The following is a 20,584-nucleotide window of genomic DNA, read 5'->3' on the forward strand; positions in this document are numbered from 1 at the left end:
AGTGGTCCAGCTTGTTCAGATCCCTTTGGAGAGCCTCCCTACCCTCCAGCAGATTGATACTTCCACCCAGCTTAGTGTCATCTGCAAACTTACTTTCTCTGCAGTTGCAGCAGTACAAATATTATGGGGGGGAGATATCAATGGTTTGGTCAGATGAGGACATAAATCCAGTTCTACAGACTGTCTGGGCTTCAGCATATGACCCACAATTCCTCCGTTCCTGTTTATATGGCCTGCTCTCACTAGTAGAGTGGCCTCCATTAGTATCAAGGAAACATCAATATACAATTACTATTTCTAACCACCAACAAAAAGAAAAATCAAATAATCTGGTGGCAGACACTTGTTATAACAGCGTCTCACCTACACTGTAAGTGAGCAGCATAAACTTAACAACCACTCCAAGATAACCACATTTATCCAAAACAGAAAAGCCAAACAAATGGTGCTGACATGAATGACACATTTAAAGGATCTTAAATTTGAGATTCTATCTATAGATACTGCGCATTCGACCCAGGAGTGGCTGCATTTTAGGATGCTAAGTACTCCGCAGATGGCAGGCTGCATTTGGCAAAATTGTTACCATACGATTATTTAAAGTTAATTTTTCTACCTGTTTTGTCCTTGTTCAAGTATATACAAATGTTAATGATACAGCATTCATCCTAAGCAACTCTTTAACTATAGTGTCCCAGCTTCTGCATATTAAGTTAGAAGGAACTTTTAAAACCAATGTCAGTATCTTTACCTCTCTATCAACTTTAGTCTGAGACTCTCAACTGTGTCTGGTTTGTTGTACAGTGCTGTGAGAAAGCCAGAGTGCCAGAGGCAACTAAAGCCAGGTTCTTCATGGCATATAGAGAGTGAATGAAGTGCTGGGGTAAATTGTTTTCAAATATAACTATTCTATATCAGAATTGCTCAGCTCATCAGTGTTCTGGAAAAAATGCAAGACTCCACAGTCACAGAGTGCAAAATTTGTTGGCTGATGTGCATGACACATTTTAAGATGTCACAACTCCAGCAACTATTTTTTTTTATTTATTTCAAAGGATGCAGTAGGCATCAGCTTCTTGTTCTTAATTCAGTCACATTTTCAGTGTTTTATGTACATCTGTAACAACATATTCTTTAGTTTTCCTTTTGAAAATGACATTTCAAAGTTAAAGCAACTAAGTAACATTGGTTGAACAAGGCCAAGTGCAAGGTCCTACACCTGGGTCGGGGCAATCTGTGGTTTCAATACAGGACGGGGGACAACGCGACCGAGAGGAGTCCCATAGGGAAGGACTTGGGGATGCTCATTGATGAGAAGCTCAACACGAGCCAGCAGTGTGCACTCACAGCCCAGAAGGCCAACCATATCCTGGGCTGCATCAAAAGAAGTGTGGCCAGCAGGGTCAAGGGAAGCGATTCTCCCCCTCTACTCCTCTTTCTTGAGAACCCATCTGGGGTACTGTGTCAAGTTCTGGAATCCCAAGGATATGGAACTGCTGGAATGAGTCCAGAGGAGGGTTCCAAAGATGATTAGAGGGCCGGAACATCTCTGCTACGAGGACATGCTGAGAGAATTGAGCCATTCAGCTTGGAGAAGAGAAGGCTCCAGGGACACCTTGTAACAGCCTTCCACTACCTGGAGCGGGTGTACAAGAAAGCTGGGGAGGGACTTGCTACAAAGACATTTAGCAATAGGACAAGGGGGATGGCTTTAAATTGGAAGGAGGAAAGGTTTAGATTAGACATTAGGAAGAAATTCTTCACAATCACAGTTGTGAACACACTGGAACAGGCTGCCCAGGAAAGTTGTGGATGCTCCCTCCCTGCAAGTGGTCAAGGCCAGGTTGGATGGGGCCCTGAGAAGCCTTGTCTGGTGGGAGGTGTCCCTGCCCATGGCAGTGTTGTTGGAACTGGATGATCTTTAAGGTCCCTTCTAACCCAAACCATTCTATGATTCCATGCTGAATTCCATTGTACACTGAAAGCCAGCTATAGCTCCAACTCCTGATTAAAGCATGATATATCTTAACTTAGAAGCATAGAATCATAGAATAACCAGGTTGGAAGAGACCCACTGGATCATCGAGTCCAACCATTCCTATCAAAAACTTCACCAAGTACAATGCTAAACTAAGTTTTGATATACATTTTAATCCAACCAACTGGAGTAAAAAACACATTTTGTACCTGGCCATGAAGACTAACTGTTATTGGGAGCATTTGACCATAATATACCCAAATAGACAGACATGGGAAGAGCAGTGAAATGCCAGAGTAGATTATCCGTCTTATTCCATCCATTAAATTGTGTTGATATCTTTTTTAATTGTCAGGAGTGAGGGAGGGATTCCAATTTTTACATTAACAAAAATTCAATTTTGAAAAAAAGCTTTTTTATTCATTGAAATAGCACAAGGAACACTGATTTTGTATATGCTATTCTAGCCCCATACAAAAATCACTTTCATTTGTGGCATGTCAAAATGATAGAGTATCCATTATGTACTCTGATTTTTACTTTTATTATTATTGTAAAAACCCAAGTTCATTTGCTAAATAGCTACAGAAGATTAATCAGCACAAAATAGATGGTTAATCGAGACTTAAATCTGTGCACAGCCATGTAAGATTATAGCTGTTTTCAGAGAGACATAGCCATTCATCTAATGACTAAGAAAATACACTTGGGAGTTCAGACTACTTTGACTATAAAACAGCTATTAAGTATTATTCATGTTCTTTAACCTCTGCAGTTTAGATAGTACAAAAGCAAAGCATTCAATATCTCATGACATAATAAACTACCTGAAAATGACATTAATATCTCTGCACAATACTTACCTATGCATCCATTTTAAGACAGAAATAGATTAGTCAAGTTGCATTAAATATTACAAGGCACGATAATATCAATGCAAACATCTTCTTTAGGAACAGCGGCAGAATTTTTTTTAGACCACCTGCTCTGTTGCTACCATCTACCTAATCATTTGCCTTCCTACAGTCCCTATTTATTTGAACATATTTAAGATTTATTTTTAATACATACTAGGTTCTGGTTTCATTCATACCACTGTAATTTCCAGAATACAATTATGCCCATCAACACCAATGTGTCTGTATGGAAACTGGCTTTTTATGGCCTCTCAGTCTTTTGGGAAAATTAAAATTTGATATAATTTCTACCTTTACATTTTAAATAACTTGGTATCATTCTCAAAACCCCCAAACAAAATTGTAATTTAAATCCAGAGCAGGCCAACACAAGCAATAGATATGAAATTAATATGGAAAAAAAGAAAAAAAATAGAATTATGAGTCTTTATCATTGCTTTGAAGAATACCACTAATACACAAAGCTTTTCACAGGCATATCATGCTATGAAAAGGTCAGAGCCTACATGTCTGGAGTACCCTCTGTAGTTTAGCTACTCTGCTGTAACATGCTGCTCCAAAACATTGCAGAAAAGAAAAGAAAAAAAAAACAAACCAAGAACAAGAGAACACCTCAATAGTTGTTTAACAAGCAGAAAGCTAAACTGAGGTAGCTAAATTGTGACATTAGCCAGTCTTGAGGCTGACATAGTTCTCAAAAAAGTTAGATTGTACTGGAGTTGGATCAAGTCATGTGATGAGAGGACAGCCAAAATAAGATTCTTCTTCAAGAAAGCATCTATAGACAATCATTCCAGACAATACGTTCCTGTCTATGCACAAAAGCACTGGAGATTTTCCTGTACGAAGAAGTCCCCTCCAACCATCACACTAGAAAAGGACTGTTTACCCTTCACTGCCAGATTCTTTCAGCTACCAGCTAACGTTAGATCAACCTTCATTAGCTTGTTTGTCTGTTTGGGAGTTCTCTCGCAAATGTCTCTTCAGTTTTACCTCAAGCTAAATCTTCATCTTCCATTAACCTTTACTCATTCTTCATCTGATGTTAAGTTCTTCTGGTGGAGATTTGTCCTTCCTCCGATAGCAACCTTCTACCACAGAATGGAAATACATGTTGTTAATACTGCCTTGGAAAGCCATATTGTCAACAAGTTTCATTGGCATAAGGCTCAAGTCATTACAGAGAGATTCCAGCAGTGTTTCTTGGAAGAGTGACAAGTAATCCTCAAAGCCTTAATAAGAAAGCACCTGTTAATGACAAAAGAAAAAGCTATATTAACATATATATAAAAACATATATGAATATCTATCAGAGGACATTAGTCCAAGGAAGAATTCTAATTCAAAACATGACAACTTGAATCAGATTTTGATTAAAAAGCCTGAAAACATGTAAGACAAAACCAAAACTTTTCTACTTTTATGTTTCAAAATGATTTTACATCTCAACAATATAAAGGTGAAAAAAAAATAGTCAATCATACTATTACAAACTTGGCACATAGCTTTAAGAATAACTTAAACCAGAAATTCTAACTTCTTTTTAATTTCCTCTAGGTAAAATAAAAAAAAAAGATAGATAGATAGATAGATATGAAAGTCCACGGCAAGGAAAACATCTAGTTAGAACTGCATTCATAAATTCACGATAGAAATTCTCACAAGCTCTATTTATAGCCCTAGCAAAGGAGGGCCATGGACCAGGGATCTGCAGATCAAGAAGTACAGATTGGTTTATGTCCAGCTTGCAAAACGTAAATATTTTAACAAGTTTGTCTTGGAAACAGCTAGTGAAGAACACTCCAAAACAGAGTCAGAAATCAAGCTAGTAAATAACTCTGTGCACGATCAAGATCCAGTGCTCCTTATCAGCCTTTTTTCTGTTTAACTACACAGACGTTGCCCTGATGAGAAGCTTGCTTTTGCTCTTGCTTTTGACAAATTAGAAGTTGACTTTTAGCTCGGTTTGGAAACCTATCCAGTCATGGTAACTTTTTCTGAACACGAATCCTAAATAAATTAATGTTGTTGCTGTGTGTGTAAAATTTACTACATTATGACTGGCAAATTATTATATGTGTGGTTTCGATGCATTATATAAATAAAGAAAATAATTTATATACATACCTAATTTATCATTGTGCTGCTTTCAGACATAGGTATCAATGAGATTGAACATAAGAAATCCTGCTTTTCAGAACAGGGTGATGTAAATAGTTTTAATCTACTCAGTCACTGATTCTTCGGATCCTAAACAGGCAGAGCTTTTAAAACAAGTTATTTCAGTTGAAACCAAAACACAAAGGAAACCACACAAACACAACACGTCTTTTCAAGGAGACTCCAGTTGTTCAATTACTCTGGCTTTCCAGTTCCCTCAGCACCAGTGAAAACAATATTCTCAAATAAATTTCCTTTGCCTACTGACAGCTGCACATACACGTCCTAATTTCATGTGCCACAACCCATACAGAGGAATGCTGCACTGTAGAATACAGTTTTCAAATTTACATAAGTAGGCTTTATTCTTTACTCTTCACTAAATCAGACCGTAGTTTTCTGAATTTTATGATTTAGTTCACAGCAAGAATGATAGCTCAAAAGAATAGAAAAGTTACTTTAATAGCAAAATTGCTTTGGCACACTGATTGTGCCAAACCCCAAAAAATAAGATCAAAACTGCTTTTTAAAACAATGCTATGGCTGCATCACTTTAGGAAGCTGAATAGCTGCTATCAGTGGTCGTGGCAATAATTCTTGAAGTAAAGCATCCAACATCCAATGTATTAGATCTACAATTTATTTATTTGCTGGTACAATTTAGCAGAACTGACCGGGATGATTCATAGCATTTGGAAAGTGTTTTCTAACTTAAATCTAACAAACTTCATAAAATTTATTGTGTGTCAGTTGATAGTGAAGAACCTCACCATTGTACAGCTCACGTTTTAAGCTTCCAAATTTCTTTAAAATTAGTAATGAGTTGCATTATAATTCTCAAGAAGCTGCTTAAGATCCATTAAGGCAGCAAAACACATTGTTCCTTACTATTATGCAATATTTGTGTGTTTGGTAAAATTTAAATGCCTTTGGACAGTAATCCACATTGTGTACTGCAAATACATTCAATTACATTATCAGTATAAAATTTCTTTGCATCCAAATAAACCAGGTTTTAGCCAGAGTCTTGTATGAGCACTCAGAGAAATTCAGTAGAATTAATTGTACAACTTATATCATCAATACATATCTCATGTAAAATTCTGTCTTTACAGAACTACCTCAAAACATAGTTCAATCTTAATTAAACAATCAGAATAAAGCTTAGACAGAATTTGTATGGTACACAGATCTTGAGTGCTTCTCAGCTAAAGAAATGGTGGAATTTCAACTATTTGTCATAAACACATAAGATTCAAAGATACAGCATAGAATGAAAAGCAGTTTGACATAAGATTATTTTAAGCGTCAGTGATAGTTGGAACAATTTAATAAAATGAAGCAATGAAAGCAGAGTTTAAAGCTACAAGAAAGTTAGAACCTACTATTCAACAGATTGCACATGTGTGCATGTATACACATATACATGTTTAAAATACTCTTATGTACCTTTCGGTATTTTTTGTTTAAAGAACTTTCCTGTTCCTTCTAAAAATTTTTCTATTTCTGTAATATAAATATTCCTAAAAAAAGAAAATATTTACCTAAGATTATTTAGAAAATGACTATTGAAACTGACAATTTTTTTTCCTCCCCTTTGACCCTTTAGTCACACATCATGAAAAACGTAATAGGCAAATTTGTAATTTGGCCTTCAGCAACTTTGGAAAATAAACACAGAAAATGCAGTCAAAAATCTATTCAGAATTTCACTGTACAACAGTTAGCTGAAAATTTTTAACGTTTCACTAATGCTAGCCTAAAATCTAAATTAAAGGCCCAATCCTGTCTGCTTTTGAGAAAATATGTTTTACTTTTACTTTACTAGAAACAATAGTAGAACAAAAAAAAATGATACATTAGCATTATGTTAACTAACAACGAAGGCTCAGCAAAAAGAATACAAGGCAAAGAATAGAATAGTGCACTGTGGTTTTATTGATGGCAGCATTGACAAGTTGCCTCTTTCATATGTAAAAAGTATTCAGCCTCATATAACTAAGAACTTTAAAAAAGTCTTTTATGGTGTCAGGTCCAAATTCCTTCTGCTCACATGAGCTTTCTTTGTTCCATCCTGTTGCTTGGAAAAAGCCAGAATTTCCTCTGAAAGTCTTCAGCAAGCTGGAGCTGCCAGTGAATTTTCCCCTCACCCGAAGAAGGTTTCTGAACGAAAAAACAAAAACAAAAAACAACAAACCAATAGATAAGCATTAAAACTGTCGGCTCTTTACATACATTTTACTGTTATTTCATTTACTTCCTCCAAAAGAGTGGATATCTGCTTTTCACCACTTACAGAGACCTAAGTCTTTAAAAGAATAAATCTGAAGGATGCACTTTAATACAATAAATATGATACATGTAAAGAATGCTTTCTGGCAATGACTTCTCACAAAAATGCACTCTCTCCATTGGTAAGTCTTCAATATAGATTTTATAGCAAGTGTGACAAAGTGTAGATTAATTTTGTCATGAAGTAGCAAAGGAACACCCAAGAAACAGAAAATGACCAAGCAGTTATAAGTTCACACTTTTAGGTTCTTTCAAGCTTCTCCAAGAGCTCTGATGCTTCAAAACACTCATTTCTGATTACTTGTTACCCTTCTCTTTCACATTCTCATGACATGCTATACAGGAGGCGCAAACCTAGGATGTATTTTTATTACTGTTAAATTCTTATATCTTGATTCTCTAGGAAGAGTGTCTTATTTTACAGACCTAGTAAAGCTAGTATTTGAATCATATCCTGAACAACCAAGAATGGGTTCAAGGGCTCTCAATGCAGTGCTCTGATAAAATTCTGAGTTAATGTTCTCCACTTCACACTTCTCGATATTAAGAAACAATTATTTGTATGTCAACAGCAACCACAGTGAGGTATGGATCACCCTACCTTTAGAATCATAGAATCACCATAACATGACTATTCTATTACTCTGTCTTCATAATAAACACCAAGCCAAGACTTCCTAGAATTCTGAAGCAATTGTTTTTAATACTCAAAGTGTAGAATAGTGTGGCAAGAAGCTCTTCAGAAGGACAGAATCACAGAATGGATTGGGTTGGAAGGGACCCTTAAAGGTCATCTAATCCAATCCTCCTACAATCACCAGGGATGATCTCAACAAGATCTGGTTGCTCAAGACTTTCAGCTGTCATTGAAAGTTTCCAGGGATGGGGCTACTACCAGCTCTCTGGACAACCTGTTCCAGTGTTTCACTACCCTCATCATAAAAAAATTTTTCCTTCTATCTAGTCTGAATCACCACTCTTTTAGTTTAAATCCATTACCCCTCATCATATCACTACAGGCCCTACTAAAAAGTCTGTCCTCATCTTTCTTATAAGCCCCCTTTAAGCATTGAAAGGTTGCAATAAGGTCCCTTTGGAGCTTTCTCTTCTCTTTAAAGCAAAGTTAGTATTTGCTGAGAAATTATATTCAGCTTCATGACATGTTTTCCAAAATATATCGTAACTTTTTTTTTTTTCCCCCCTAGATGAGGCCATTACTTCTTGTTGACAATGCTTTTAAGGTTATATAACTGAACTACTTATCACCTGATTGTAACCCCCTTTTAGAGAAGTCTGAAGAAAACAATACTATTTGAACTATTTTTATGGTAGGTAGCTTTGATACTGAGTCTGCTGTACATTTAAATCAGAACCCTGTTAGAATCTTCAGAGCAAGGTATAAGAAAATCTGTAAAGAACAAGCACCTGTGCCTTAGAAAGGTTGTTCCTTACTTACCAACAACTCATTTGCTCTTCTTGAGATACAGGAGTTACTATCTCTCTATCTGGACGTCTGTTTTCTCCCCTGCCCCAGCTGACCAAAGCCAAATACAGTTTTCCAGATTTATACTGTAAAACTATAGGTAATATTTTTTAGTATTTCTCAAGACACAAAAAAACCTCCCTGGTTTTGACTGCTCTCTAAACTGAGCACATTTAATTCGGCTGATCACAGTGACACTCCTCTGAGCCAGCTGAGCTGGTTTAGAACTCTGCTCAGTGCACATGTCAGGATTATTTCTGCATAAGTTATCTCATGACACGCTTATTAATAGTGATTGATACACTTAACTAAAAAAGAAAATGGAATGATATAAGCAAAAATAGAATAATTGTTAACTTGGTGAGAGTAAGGAATCATTTTTGCTCTTATATTGTCGGTAGTCTGTCAAATGAAAAGGGTATTCTAGCATATGATCACAAAACTAAAATCACATGCTACTACATGTCAGAAATATCGAAATCTGCAGAGATTAGCAGCACCTATTAAGCCAACTGAACATGGAGAACTGGAGCAAGGAAAGGAACTAAAAAAAGCTCAGTAAAAATAAATTGGCTAGTAGAGAAAAGAAAAACAGATTCAAGACAAAAAAACCCACATTGTAGTAGAGGTAGTAGAAATACCATGCAACTTCACAAAGCTTTCTTTATTCAGAACAGACTTTTAATCAATGTTTGAAAATTAAGGAATTAGAAGATACACAGGTAAAATTAAAGCAGTTCAGCATACTTTATTTGTTGAGTAAAAGAATTATAATTATTTTTTCTGTATTTTCTGAAGATGACACATAATCCCTTCATTTCTGCTTAATAAAATATAGCTGCAAATATAACCTTAAGATTCAGAGTACGTAAAGATTCTTAGGCCTTTACCTCCTTCATTCAATGGTGAGCTAACAGATTTTAGATTTTAGTGTTCCGAATTCTCCTTCCCATGCTAAACAAAACAACAGAAACAGTATCTATTAACATAAACGGCTCATAAAATGTAGAACGTGGGACAGTGGGCAGAGACAGAAAATACTGAGTTCAGGAGGGACTGCAGCTGCTCATTTCAGAGAAGCCGCTAGTCCGATGAGAGAAACTTGTTGCTTCTCTCAGGTGACAATGTATCAAGTAAAAGCTTCCTCAGATGACATAAGTCCTTACATAAAGAAAAGTTAAAAAGGTGTTTGCCAAAGCATTTTTACTGCCTTCCCTCTTCTAACAGGTATATTAAATCTCTTCCTACAGCCACAAAATCCAGAGAAACAGAAATATCCAACTTCTGTCATAAATACATCAATATTTCTTAAAAAAAATGTAGAACCAATATGCCAAATATCTTCCAGAGAAGTGATTGCAACAAGGGCTTTCTAAACTAAAAAGACATTGCCATAAAACTTCCACTTATATGACAAAACACTGATTTAATATCAAAAGTTCTCTGTAGGTTTAGCAATTACTGCTCTGCGCCTGCTCCTTATAAACAGATTACCATTATTAACCAAAGTCAGTCATACATATGCTGTTGCATAATTTTTTTTTTTAAAAAAAGAGAGAGAATCAAGGTTTTCCCAGGAATTTTAAAGTTGTCCATTTACTCACAAAATCGTGATTGCAATAATTTATTTGTTCAAAATATTCACCTTCGGCAACCCAATGCCTAGGGTTCCTTTACAACCAACTACTGGCAAATTTATAGAAAGTTCTCTCACAAACTTCACAAAGACTGAAGAACACTGAAGTATAGGACAATCAGGGTCTACTTTTCTTGAAAGCTAAATCCATAAATTAAACATCAAGATCATATATTTACCTTTTATTTCTTATTAATTAATTCCTAGCTCTTGGGGGTTGATAAAATTGTTGAGTAGGTCGTGTGGACCGTCTTGGCTGACCATCACCTCCTCTGCGGAATTCTAGAGTTTGCTCATATGTTTCTTCTTCCTCCTCCTGCAGGCAAATAGCATTGTTTTAAGTGGAAGAGTAGGTAAATGCATTATAGATGAGTAAGCATATGCATAGATACATAGGACACAGACAAACACACACACACACACATATACACATATGAATGAATTCATACACACAAAGCAACTACTGTTTCTGTGCTGATAACCACTTAATAAAATAAGTGAGATAATGGGAGCGAGTTTTTTCAAACCTAGGAAATAAAAAAAAAAAAAAAAAAAAACCAAGATGGAGAATTTCAAAAGTTAGTCCCCAGGGCAGCAATATAAGTTAATAAATATTTTCAGGAAAAAAGCATAGAAAATAATTTTATTTGAATGTATAAGAGTCATAGAGGCAACAAACTTGACAAGCACGATAACTTCAATAATCTGCCAGAGCAAGAGAAATATTAGCTTTTAGGAGTTTAGAAATGTGTGTGGAATGCAAGGAACAGTATCTGGTAATACACATAGTAGAAACAGAGATCTGAAACAGTAGATAAAAATCTGTGATGCAGTAATAATGAAAAAAATGTACAAGTACAGTGGAGAGCAACTTAGATATAGCCTCTGAATAATGAAAAGAGAAGTAATCACATATTTGCAATATTCCATTCACTCCTAGGGATGTCAATACAAAAAAGTTATTGACAAACTACATGGTTTTTCAGAGAAAAAAATAATAACCAACAGACTGAAGAATTTACAAAGGAAGATTAAAATACCTACATATTTACTTTGTTCAAGAAATACTGAAAGGGAAAACAATGATTTGATGGAATATTTGAGAGTGCTAAGTGTTGGAGAAGAATTTTTAAGAGCATTAGATCTGATAGAGAAACAGGAGAAAAATATGGGCTGAGGAAAAAAGCGTTTCTGTACCTGAGTATGACTGTCACATGGTGTCTCAGGGAAACAGTTATAATTTCATTTCTTTAATATCCTAGCACTACTGTAATAGACACCAAGCCTAGAGGGAGGATGCTGTAAGAAATCCACTTTTCGGAAGAAGTACTTTGCAAAACTCTTAATTCTCTTTCATTCCCAACACAGGAACATATGGTAAAACAAACCAAAAACACTGAATGACTCATTTAAAGTTAGTCAACAATTCCAACACCCAGGAAATGTCTTAAGAGAGCAGCAATAAATAGCAAGCAAATCACAGCAGCAAAAATATTCCACTATAAAAGACAGCAAGGAAAATTTACAGCCTAAGTTTTTCTGATGTGAAAAGTCAGGTCTTATTCTCAAAACATCTCTTCTTCATGGCAATGTACCCTATTTATAGGGCAAGTCTGTGATCATAGCTGTATTTCCAGAATAACACATTAAGCCCTACTACAGAGAGTCTGCAGTAACTGTAGAAGAAAACTGAAATACAGCATAATTGATTTACATATTTTCGTTTCACTGTAGCCAAGGGCTGAGAACCATGAAATTCAGGGAAGTGTCCCTGCCCATAGCAGGGGGATGGAACTAGATGATCTTTAAGGTCCCTTCCAACCCAAACTGTTCTATGATTCTATAAATCTTATTTTTCTGAGTGTACCTCTTAACTTCTTGCAGCACTATCGATTCCCTCATGTAAAGAGGTTCAGTGACACTGATTAGCCAAAAGGAAAAAAAACCCATAGAAATACATAAGCCTAAACAAAAAATACAGTTTGCAATACTGTTAGCCCTAGTACAAAACACCAAATTAGTATGTGAAGTAATCTCCCATCACTGACAGTGCAAGCTGCACTAGAATCAAAACGTTAAAAGGTAAGCTAGATGCCAAAAGTGGTCTAAATACCTTTAGCTCTTTTAGTATGCTCCAAGAAACCTAAGCAGTTGAAAACAGTTCCATATTGTGTGCCAAAAGAGTAAAGAAAGATGAAATTGCAAGTTTTCTTAAAATTCTTTGCCAAAGCTTCAATCTAACATAAAATAACTCCTTCTTCAAGAATAAACTGGTGAACGTCCATGTGCCCAGTATCTGGACTTCTCTAACACTGGAAAAGTAAATGGCATATATATGCATAACTGAAAATTTAGCAATGCATATTGGTGTTTTCAAGGGACTGTAGCAAATTAGTCATGAATCTTTTCTTTGTAACCTTGGCAGTCTTTGCTCAAAAAGAAAGAAATTACATAGCATACTCCATGGCATCTCGACTGTAACAGCCAATCTCTTTCTGAGTATAAGGATATCTAAGTACATTTCTAGAGCAGTAAATCTTTATCAGATCTAGGAGTTAATGTTGTTGATCCTTTGAATTCAGTAAAATCAAATTAAAACTAGAATTTGCCTCACACGTTTTTAATTTGGTGGAGTCGCCTTCACACATAGGACAAAAAGCTTGATATGCACACATTCCTATTAATAATATTAATACACAAGAGTGAAATCATATTTACTTCCTTGAGGTTCTGAATGAAATGAAGGCAAGGAAAGCAACAAACAAATGTGCAACAGAACATCTTTTAACTTTTACTACATTCTTCATTATGCACAGTGGTTCTTCACAGAGAGTTCCTGATTGTCTTACTGAAGACTACCATCTTCACATCAGATGACAGTCCTTTCTTGGGTCTTACCTATTCATATTTGATCCTAATTGAACATAATATTTTTAAAAAAAATTCCAAGCCTTATCTTTATTAAAAATTATTTCTTGTTTTGCAAGTAATTGCATTTCTTTTCTTCCACTATTTCTCGATCACTGATCCTCAACCAACTACTACTAGTCACTCATCCTTTTCTATTGCTATTTTGTTTTATTTTATTTTTATCTTAGGGATTTTATTCTAGGATCGCCTTTATCTAAATTTACTTTAAAATCTCTTCACCCCATGCTTCCATCCCTCTTCTGGAACAGCATCTATCCTTTGTAAGTAAAGCTTAACAACTGTAATGTTCACTTCCTGGTTTTTCTGTTCTTCAATCTAAAAACTTCAGCTGTCTATTATAACTTTGCAATCAATTAGGTCACATATCATGCCACCAAATTTATTTTTCCAAACCTTCTGGCTTCTTGCTTTCAATTTATAAGTTTTTTCGTGACTCTTTCTAAATTATTACATTTCCTACTTCCTTATCCTTGTAAAATCTAGTCTATGTTTTAGAAAACAAAGGTGGACACAAATCTCTCTTAGAGCATTCTCATTCTTCTTCTACTGCCAGGAGAGGTTTCATATTTGTACGTTACTCCAAAAACATTTATTTTATTATCTCCATCCTTCAGTTTATTATTCTCCATCCTTCAGCTTATTATTCATTATTTACCTGATATTTCAGGATTGAGGACTGATGTTTCTAGCACTTGCACAATGCCTACCGAGAGCTATATATCTGAGATTAAATGATAACACTAAGCACATTTACAAAAGATAACAAAACCTATCAGATCCATAGCAAAAAGCAATGAAAGGTTTACAATGCCAACAATGAATCCCAGAGACAAATTATTGCAGTAACAGACTAGAAATACATGAGAGAGAGAATGGAGGATATCAGCATTCTTTAGGTATTTAAAAGAAAAGATGGTGAACAGGGAAGCATAACTCATAGGGAATTTCAGCTTCTATTCAAAATTTTGCTGTAAAAATCTCCTGCTATTTAATATCTTTGTTCCGTTTTGTAAGACATAAAAGAATAAGAGAAATATAAAATGGGAATATATGCATATTCAGTGCTTTTGTTTCGGACCCATTTCTCTGAAGCACTTGTACCACCACCATACTTTATTAGCTGAGCTTAGTGAATCAGCACGTAACTTCAGTTCAGCCTAGTGACTACCAGCATGCTTTTACATTAAAAAATAGAATAGATTTCATGGCTACAGAATAAAGTCTTAAATCCAGCACTTAAAACACTTGAACAACCAATCTACTCTTAAAATTAACAGTATTAGAGCAGAGTAAATTTCTATTTCCTTAAAAGCTTTCTCATTGAATTTTATTTTTTTTTTTTTTAGTTTTTTTAAACATTGTCCTTGTATAACTTCTAAGACCAATGAACAGCTGGGTGACAGTAAAGAGCAGGAGAGAAGTTATGCATTACAGAAAAGCTTTGCGGAACGTTCCGCTTGCATATTTAGGATGCAGTTGTAAGTCATGGGTGAGCAGTTCCAGCAGTTCTCCACCTACAAACTGGTTAACTCTATCTATTCCTGCTTATCGACTGAAAATTCTCCTCTACCCACTAGGCCCTTCTGCTAAGGCTTTTCAATTATAGCTCTCTGTGGGCTATTAAGGAAAGAGCATCAGAGCCTGTGCAAGAGGGCATGAGGATCAGCATGGGGCCTGGAACCATGGGACAAGGAAGAGACAGAAGGCAAAGAAAGAAGACATTTTCCATTTCAGTAATGTCAAACCACTGTATAACAGTTTAAGCTACAGTTTTAATTTTACTCACAGACAAAATGCACAGAAAACTTGCTGGATTCAGTACAAAGAAAGAGTGTTGGCTTCCTCACAAAACGAACTTTTCTTTCATTTGCATTTCAACTCCCATTTCCCAGTCCAGATTTAATGCTTCTTTGCACTGCCTACTATGCTGGCAACAGCTGTCTCCCGCTGTTAACACACCAAGTGATCTTGTTTTACTGGTTAAGCTCCTTTCTCAAAAGTTGTTTCTTTTGTCTAATCATCCAGTGTTGATCTCCTTGAGTAGTTTAGTCTTTGAATTTTGCAGTTTCTACTTTCCTGTGCTTGAATGCAGCAAAAATAGACTAGATTTTCCAGATATATCAAAAAACTAGACCAAACAGAAAACCCAACTACGCTATGGCCATAATCAAAAATTAACAAGTTTCTTATAAAAAGCTAAACTTAAATATTTAAATTGAAATATACTACATATCCTATATTTGTAAGGCAAAATATCATGGTCTGAAGTCTCTACAGTATTCCCTTAAACTTTCACTTTATGTGAGCACTTAAATTTCTTCTTAGCACTCCATTATAACTAAGAATGAGAACAGGATTTTGTGAAAAATAGTTTTTCCTGATTTTTTTTTTGTGAAGAAACTGTTCTTATCATTTATTACAAGCACAAGTTTAAAATTATGCAATATTGGAGAGGCTTCAGGGCATAATTTCAAAAATTTCTACAAAATGAGGTGTGAAAATGCCAAGTAAAAGACAAATTACTGCCACTGTTGATTTTTCAAGAATCTTAACCAAGTACCGGCTTCGTGACAAGAGCTTTTTTGAAGTGCCTGTTACAGCATAATTCAACATATTTGCTTTTGATCAATTTTCTGTGCAAGTTATGCTTGTTACTTAAAATATCAGTTCCTCTCACAGAGTAGTCTCTCTGAAACTGCAGATACTCATAGTTTTTTCACAGAACACAACATATCTGCATTGGAGAGGACCTATGGCCATACAGATTTCCAAATTAAATTACAAGCAAGAAGGACAAGTGGGAGTCAAGGTTATAGTGTTAGACCTGCATAGAGCTGACCCCTCAGTGCTGTCAGCTAATTTATATAAAACCTCTTAACCCTATTAATATGCCTTTAAGGAAGCCAGGGTAGCATTATATTTTCAGAAAGATATACTCAGTATGCACACATCATATAAGACATTACAGTATAATACATATTTTTTTTTTAAATTAATCTTTCAATATGCCATTTAGGACATTTATGATGAGATACACAATTACTATTGTTACTTAACTCTTGCACTGATCTTTCCAAGTGTATCAGCACACTACAATTAAATCTTTTGTAGCTAAACAAGGGAATCAATTATGTCACATTCTTAAATTTACAACCAATTCAGACACTAAGGCTGTAATGCCATAGGCAGTTGCACCCGTGTAATGTCTTGCTACTACTGAAAATGTTTTTTTTCCACTTGGCCTTTCTGTTTCAAATGGACAGTTGCAACTTCTAAATAATGCAGGTTCAGAAGGGAAGATGGTCAGGATTGGGGTGGAAGAATCTTATGGAATGTGCAATTATTCTGCCTTTATTCAATCGTGTGTAAAAAGGATTTCAACATTAGATAAAATTAATGAAGAACAATTAAAAGTATCTCCGCAAAGGATAATGACTTATGAGTTGCAGTGGAACTTAGACCTTTTATCAGAGTATGTGCACATTTCTGTGCATGCATGTCAGTTTGGTTCAAAAGTTACTATTTAAACACAAAGAGTTAAAACTAAAACTACTCAAGATTTTTTCATTTTTAATTTAACCCTCAATATCATCTCTTCCCTTCCAATACAGTGTAATTTTATAGTACTGTTCACTAGTTCTACATTTTATGGTTTTACTTCTAATAAACATCACCTTTTTCTGAAACTTATAAAGCACAACAGCTTTTAAATTTAAAAATAATTGCAATGGTTTGTAAGCAAATCTAGAACTTAAAATAGACTGTCCACACTTCTAACTAATTTTAAATTATTCTAAAGACAAAAAGCAATAACTTCTAATAAAAACTGTACCTTTACATGGTGTTTCTGAAAATAAAGTAAGAGAAAGGAAAAGACAATTCAAAACCAAAGAATCAGATATTTCTTCATTCTTGAATCATGAATGAAAGGGAAAAAATCACAAGACATCTGAAAGGTGATAAGCATTTTCTAACATTCAAGCTACATTCATTCTTTCATCTCTCCCCACTGTCTCTCTGTCTTTCTCCATATTTAATTGCTAGATATCAAGATACATTTTACTGAGGTGACAGAGAGCTAAAATAAGTACTTTATTTTCTATAATGGATGAGAAAATTTTTCGTATTTACACAAGTCTTAGAAAAGCATATAGAAAACACATAGAACACCAAGACTACATCTTCAAATTATTCAAATAAATGCAAAACAAAAATTCTAAAACAAAGAATATATTTAAGTGTGCTTTCTAAAAGTTTTCTCTTTTACATTGAGAAAGTACTGTTCTAGTGTTGACTTCTGGCTACAAGCATCAAGTTGGTGAAGTATGGAGTATTTAAACAGACTTATCAGAATCTACTGTAAAGTACGGAACAGGAAGAAAATGAAAGAACACATACACTGGCAATGTTTGGCCTTACTGCCTAAATGGCTTTTTAAAAAGCAATTGACTTCTATCCTGAATTGATAAGCATCTGTATGGTCTGCTCAAAAAGCAAATATTTTAATTTTAAAGTAAATTTTTTCTATAACTTTTAATTCAACCTAATTTTAAACTTCTCCTAATACTATATGTCTGAGGAAATTTCAATTTGACCACCACTCATCTCCATCAGACCACATAGGGCTTCAAAAATATTTCTTACCAACTGCATTGGTACATTGGTATTACTTTCTGTCTGTAAAGGATAAGCAGGATAAACAACTGTGAAGTATTTGTAGGCTATACACATCCCCCCATCTGAAATTCACAATCTCACAAGCATCTAATGACATATTGGACATTACAAGCACTACATAATTAGAACATTACACAATTAGAACAGAAGACAGAAATGTGTATAAACACATGTACACCACATATATACTCTTCCATACATAACTCATTTGACTTACATCAAAACCATTATTAGCTTTGCTGAACCTATTAGCTTTAGCTTCACTATAGTAAAACACTATATTATGCTATACAATATAAGACAGTGGCGATAGAAACAGCAATGCCATGGAAACTACCAAGAGATTTACTGGAAAATCTTAATAAAACTTTAACTGCCTTTAAAGGGATACAATTGACTTCCTGTATGGTATTGGATGATTTACTAAAACCCTCCCGAGACTTTCAACTGCAACTATACAATTACTGTTTCTTGCCATTCTATATATAGCCAGAATCATTCCTACCCGTTCATACATTTTAACCTACTATATTAGTGTCATCTCTCTCTCTTCTACTCTTTCCAAAATTGTATGAGGTTTTGATGTACTATACAAATAAAATAGTACATTCTACTCTCAAGCTCTCAAGTCTTTTATGCAACAGAAAAATGCAGTTAATGGCTTCCCTAATGCAGGAGCAGTCATAAAATCATAAAGGTTGAAAAAGACCTCCAAGATCATCAAGTCCAATCATCAGCCCAACAACAACATGCCTACTAACACCATGTCCTGAAGTGCTACATCTACACATTTTTTGAATGCCTTCAGGTATGGTGACTCCACCAATTCCCTGGGCAGCCTCTTCCAATGCTTGACCATTCTTTCAGTAAAGAACTTCTTCTCAATATCCATTTTTTTCCTAATATCCAATTCAAAAGGTACTGATAACTCATTAAAACAAACTTGCTGCAATGTCATATAAAAAAAAAAAAAACAAACAGAATAAAACAACCAGAACATATACAAACCATTTGTTTTCCTGATATACACTTAGAAAAAGGAATTGAACCTTACGAGGGCATGTGTTTGTCCCCACTGAACAAACACAGAAACCCATTTACTTGTGACCCTTGTAAATATAGTACATAAAACTAGATGGCAAGGAGCTATGCCATAAAATCTGTTGGGCTTTCATTTTTAAAATGAAAATTTCAAGATAACACTTCCCTGAGCAATCTTTACTTTAGCATCAGAAATATATAAATGATAATAAATCTTTTCTGTTGCCTTTCACTAACAAAACATCAGAAGTCAAACAATTTTACATTTGCATGGTCAGTTTCTGTAAAATTCTATAAAACATTCTTCAGGGCCAGCAATTTATCAACTACAGCCTTAATACACATTAATTTACTATACAAAATATATGTAAATGTCTCAGTAATCCTAAAAAAGGTTATACACTATTAACATCCTTACTTAGGTTTATCTCATTTTGCCTCTGTTGAAAGCAAACTGCAACAAAAGCAGTCAAGCTTTAAACACAGCTAATTCTTACATAATTCTACTAAGAAAACACTGAGTTTTGAATGAGGCACTAAATATTAGTTACCAAATGACAGAAAATTTGTAGATGCTTTAGAAAAAAAAAAAAACACAAAAAATCAGACACAGATGGATGGACAAGGAAGAGATTTACATACTTAAATCAGAGGCCACTAAAAGCAACACAGCAGTTAACTTGGAATCAGACTGCAAACAAAGCACTCATTTATTTTCTAAATAGACTACATTCCAATTACATTTCCATAAAAATAGGATAATGTAAGCCTGGGGCATGATTATCCTACAGACATTTTGCTAGCTTATCCATTCTCCTTAAGGATATCACACAGGTTATTCGTACTTGCAGTCATTCCCTGTGGCATATATTAAAATAAATGTGCAACTCTTCTTGTGAGGTTTGTGCTTGAAACACACATTCCCTCCCGCAAGTTGTCACCATCTTCTTAATACAGAAAAAAAATAATGAATTTTAAAAGTTCCTTAGAAATATATATTTAAGCAATTCATAGCACATCCACAAGAAAAAACAGAAATACCAAATTCTATTAATAAAAGCTTCTTCACACTGAGTAGCACCAATATCAAACTAAAAATATTTAAAGGCTTATTTTTAATAATTTCTAAGACAAAAGTAGATACACACTGAAGTGAGATCTGCTATATAAATAACACGCAACCAGCAGACACATCGAGTTTTCTCAATTCAGCAAGAAGAAAGAACACAATATGAAAGTAGAAAGTTTTTCAAGAAAACACATTCATTTACCAACATGAAATCAGTAGCAGTAAACACTATACATAGTTGTGCCATAAGTAGTAATTTTAATATAAGGAGTAATTGTGTCCAGTTTTGGAAAACAGCAGCAACTTCAGGGTCCATCTTCATCCTTTTCACCATATAACCCTTATCCCTTCCCTCTCCCCAGCCTTTTTTTTTTTAATAAATACATGTTCACCCACTTTT

At 34.8% G+C, this 20,584-nt stretch overlaps 1 protein-coding gene across 2 annotated transcripts in view; it reads right to left on the reverse strand.

The window, feature by feature from the left end:
• Nucleotides 1–2,371: 2,371 nt before the first annotated feature.
• Nucleotides 2,372–20,584, reverse strand: part of TDRD3 (tudor domain containing 3) — a 104,542-nt gene continuing 86,329 nt past the window's right edge. For both annotated transcript variants that reach the window (XM_069880569.1, XM_069880578.1), the window contains 3 exons: nt 10,646–10,782; nt 5,023–7,218; nt 2,372–4,143 (listed from right to left, as the gene is read on the reverse strand). In XM_069880569.1, coding sequence (XP_069736670.1) covers nt 10,663–10,782 — 120 coding nt within the window. In that variant the 3' untranslated portion in view covers nt 2,372–4,143; nt 5,023–7,218; nt 10,646–10,662. The remainder of the gene's footprint in view (nt 4,144–5,022; nt 7,219–10,645; nt 10,783–20,584) is intronic.

The sequence above is a fragment of the Phaenicophaeus curvirostris genome, chromosome 1 (genome assembly GCF_032191515.1).
Source record: "Phaenicophaeus curvirostris isolate KB17595 chromosome 1, BPBGC_Pcur_1.0, whole genome shotgun sequence".
Taxonomy (NCBI): domain Eukaryota; kingdom Metazoa; phylum Chordata; class Aves; order Cuculiformes; family Cuculidae; genus Phaenicophaeus; species Phaenicophaeus curvirostris.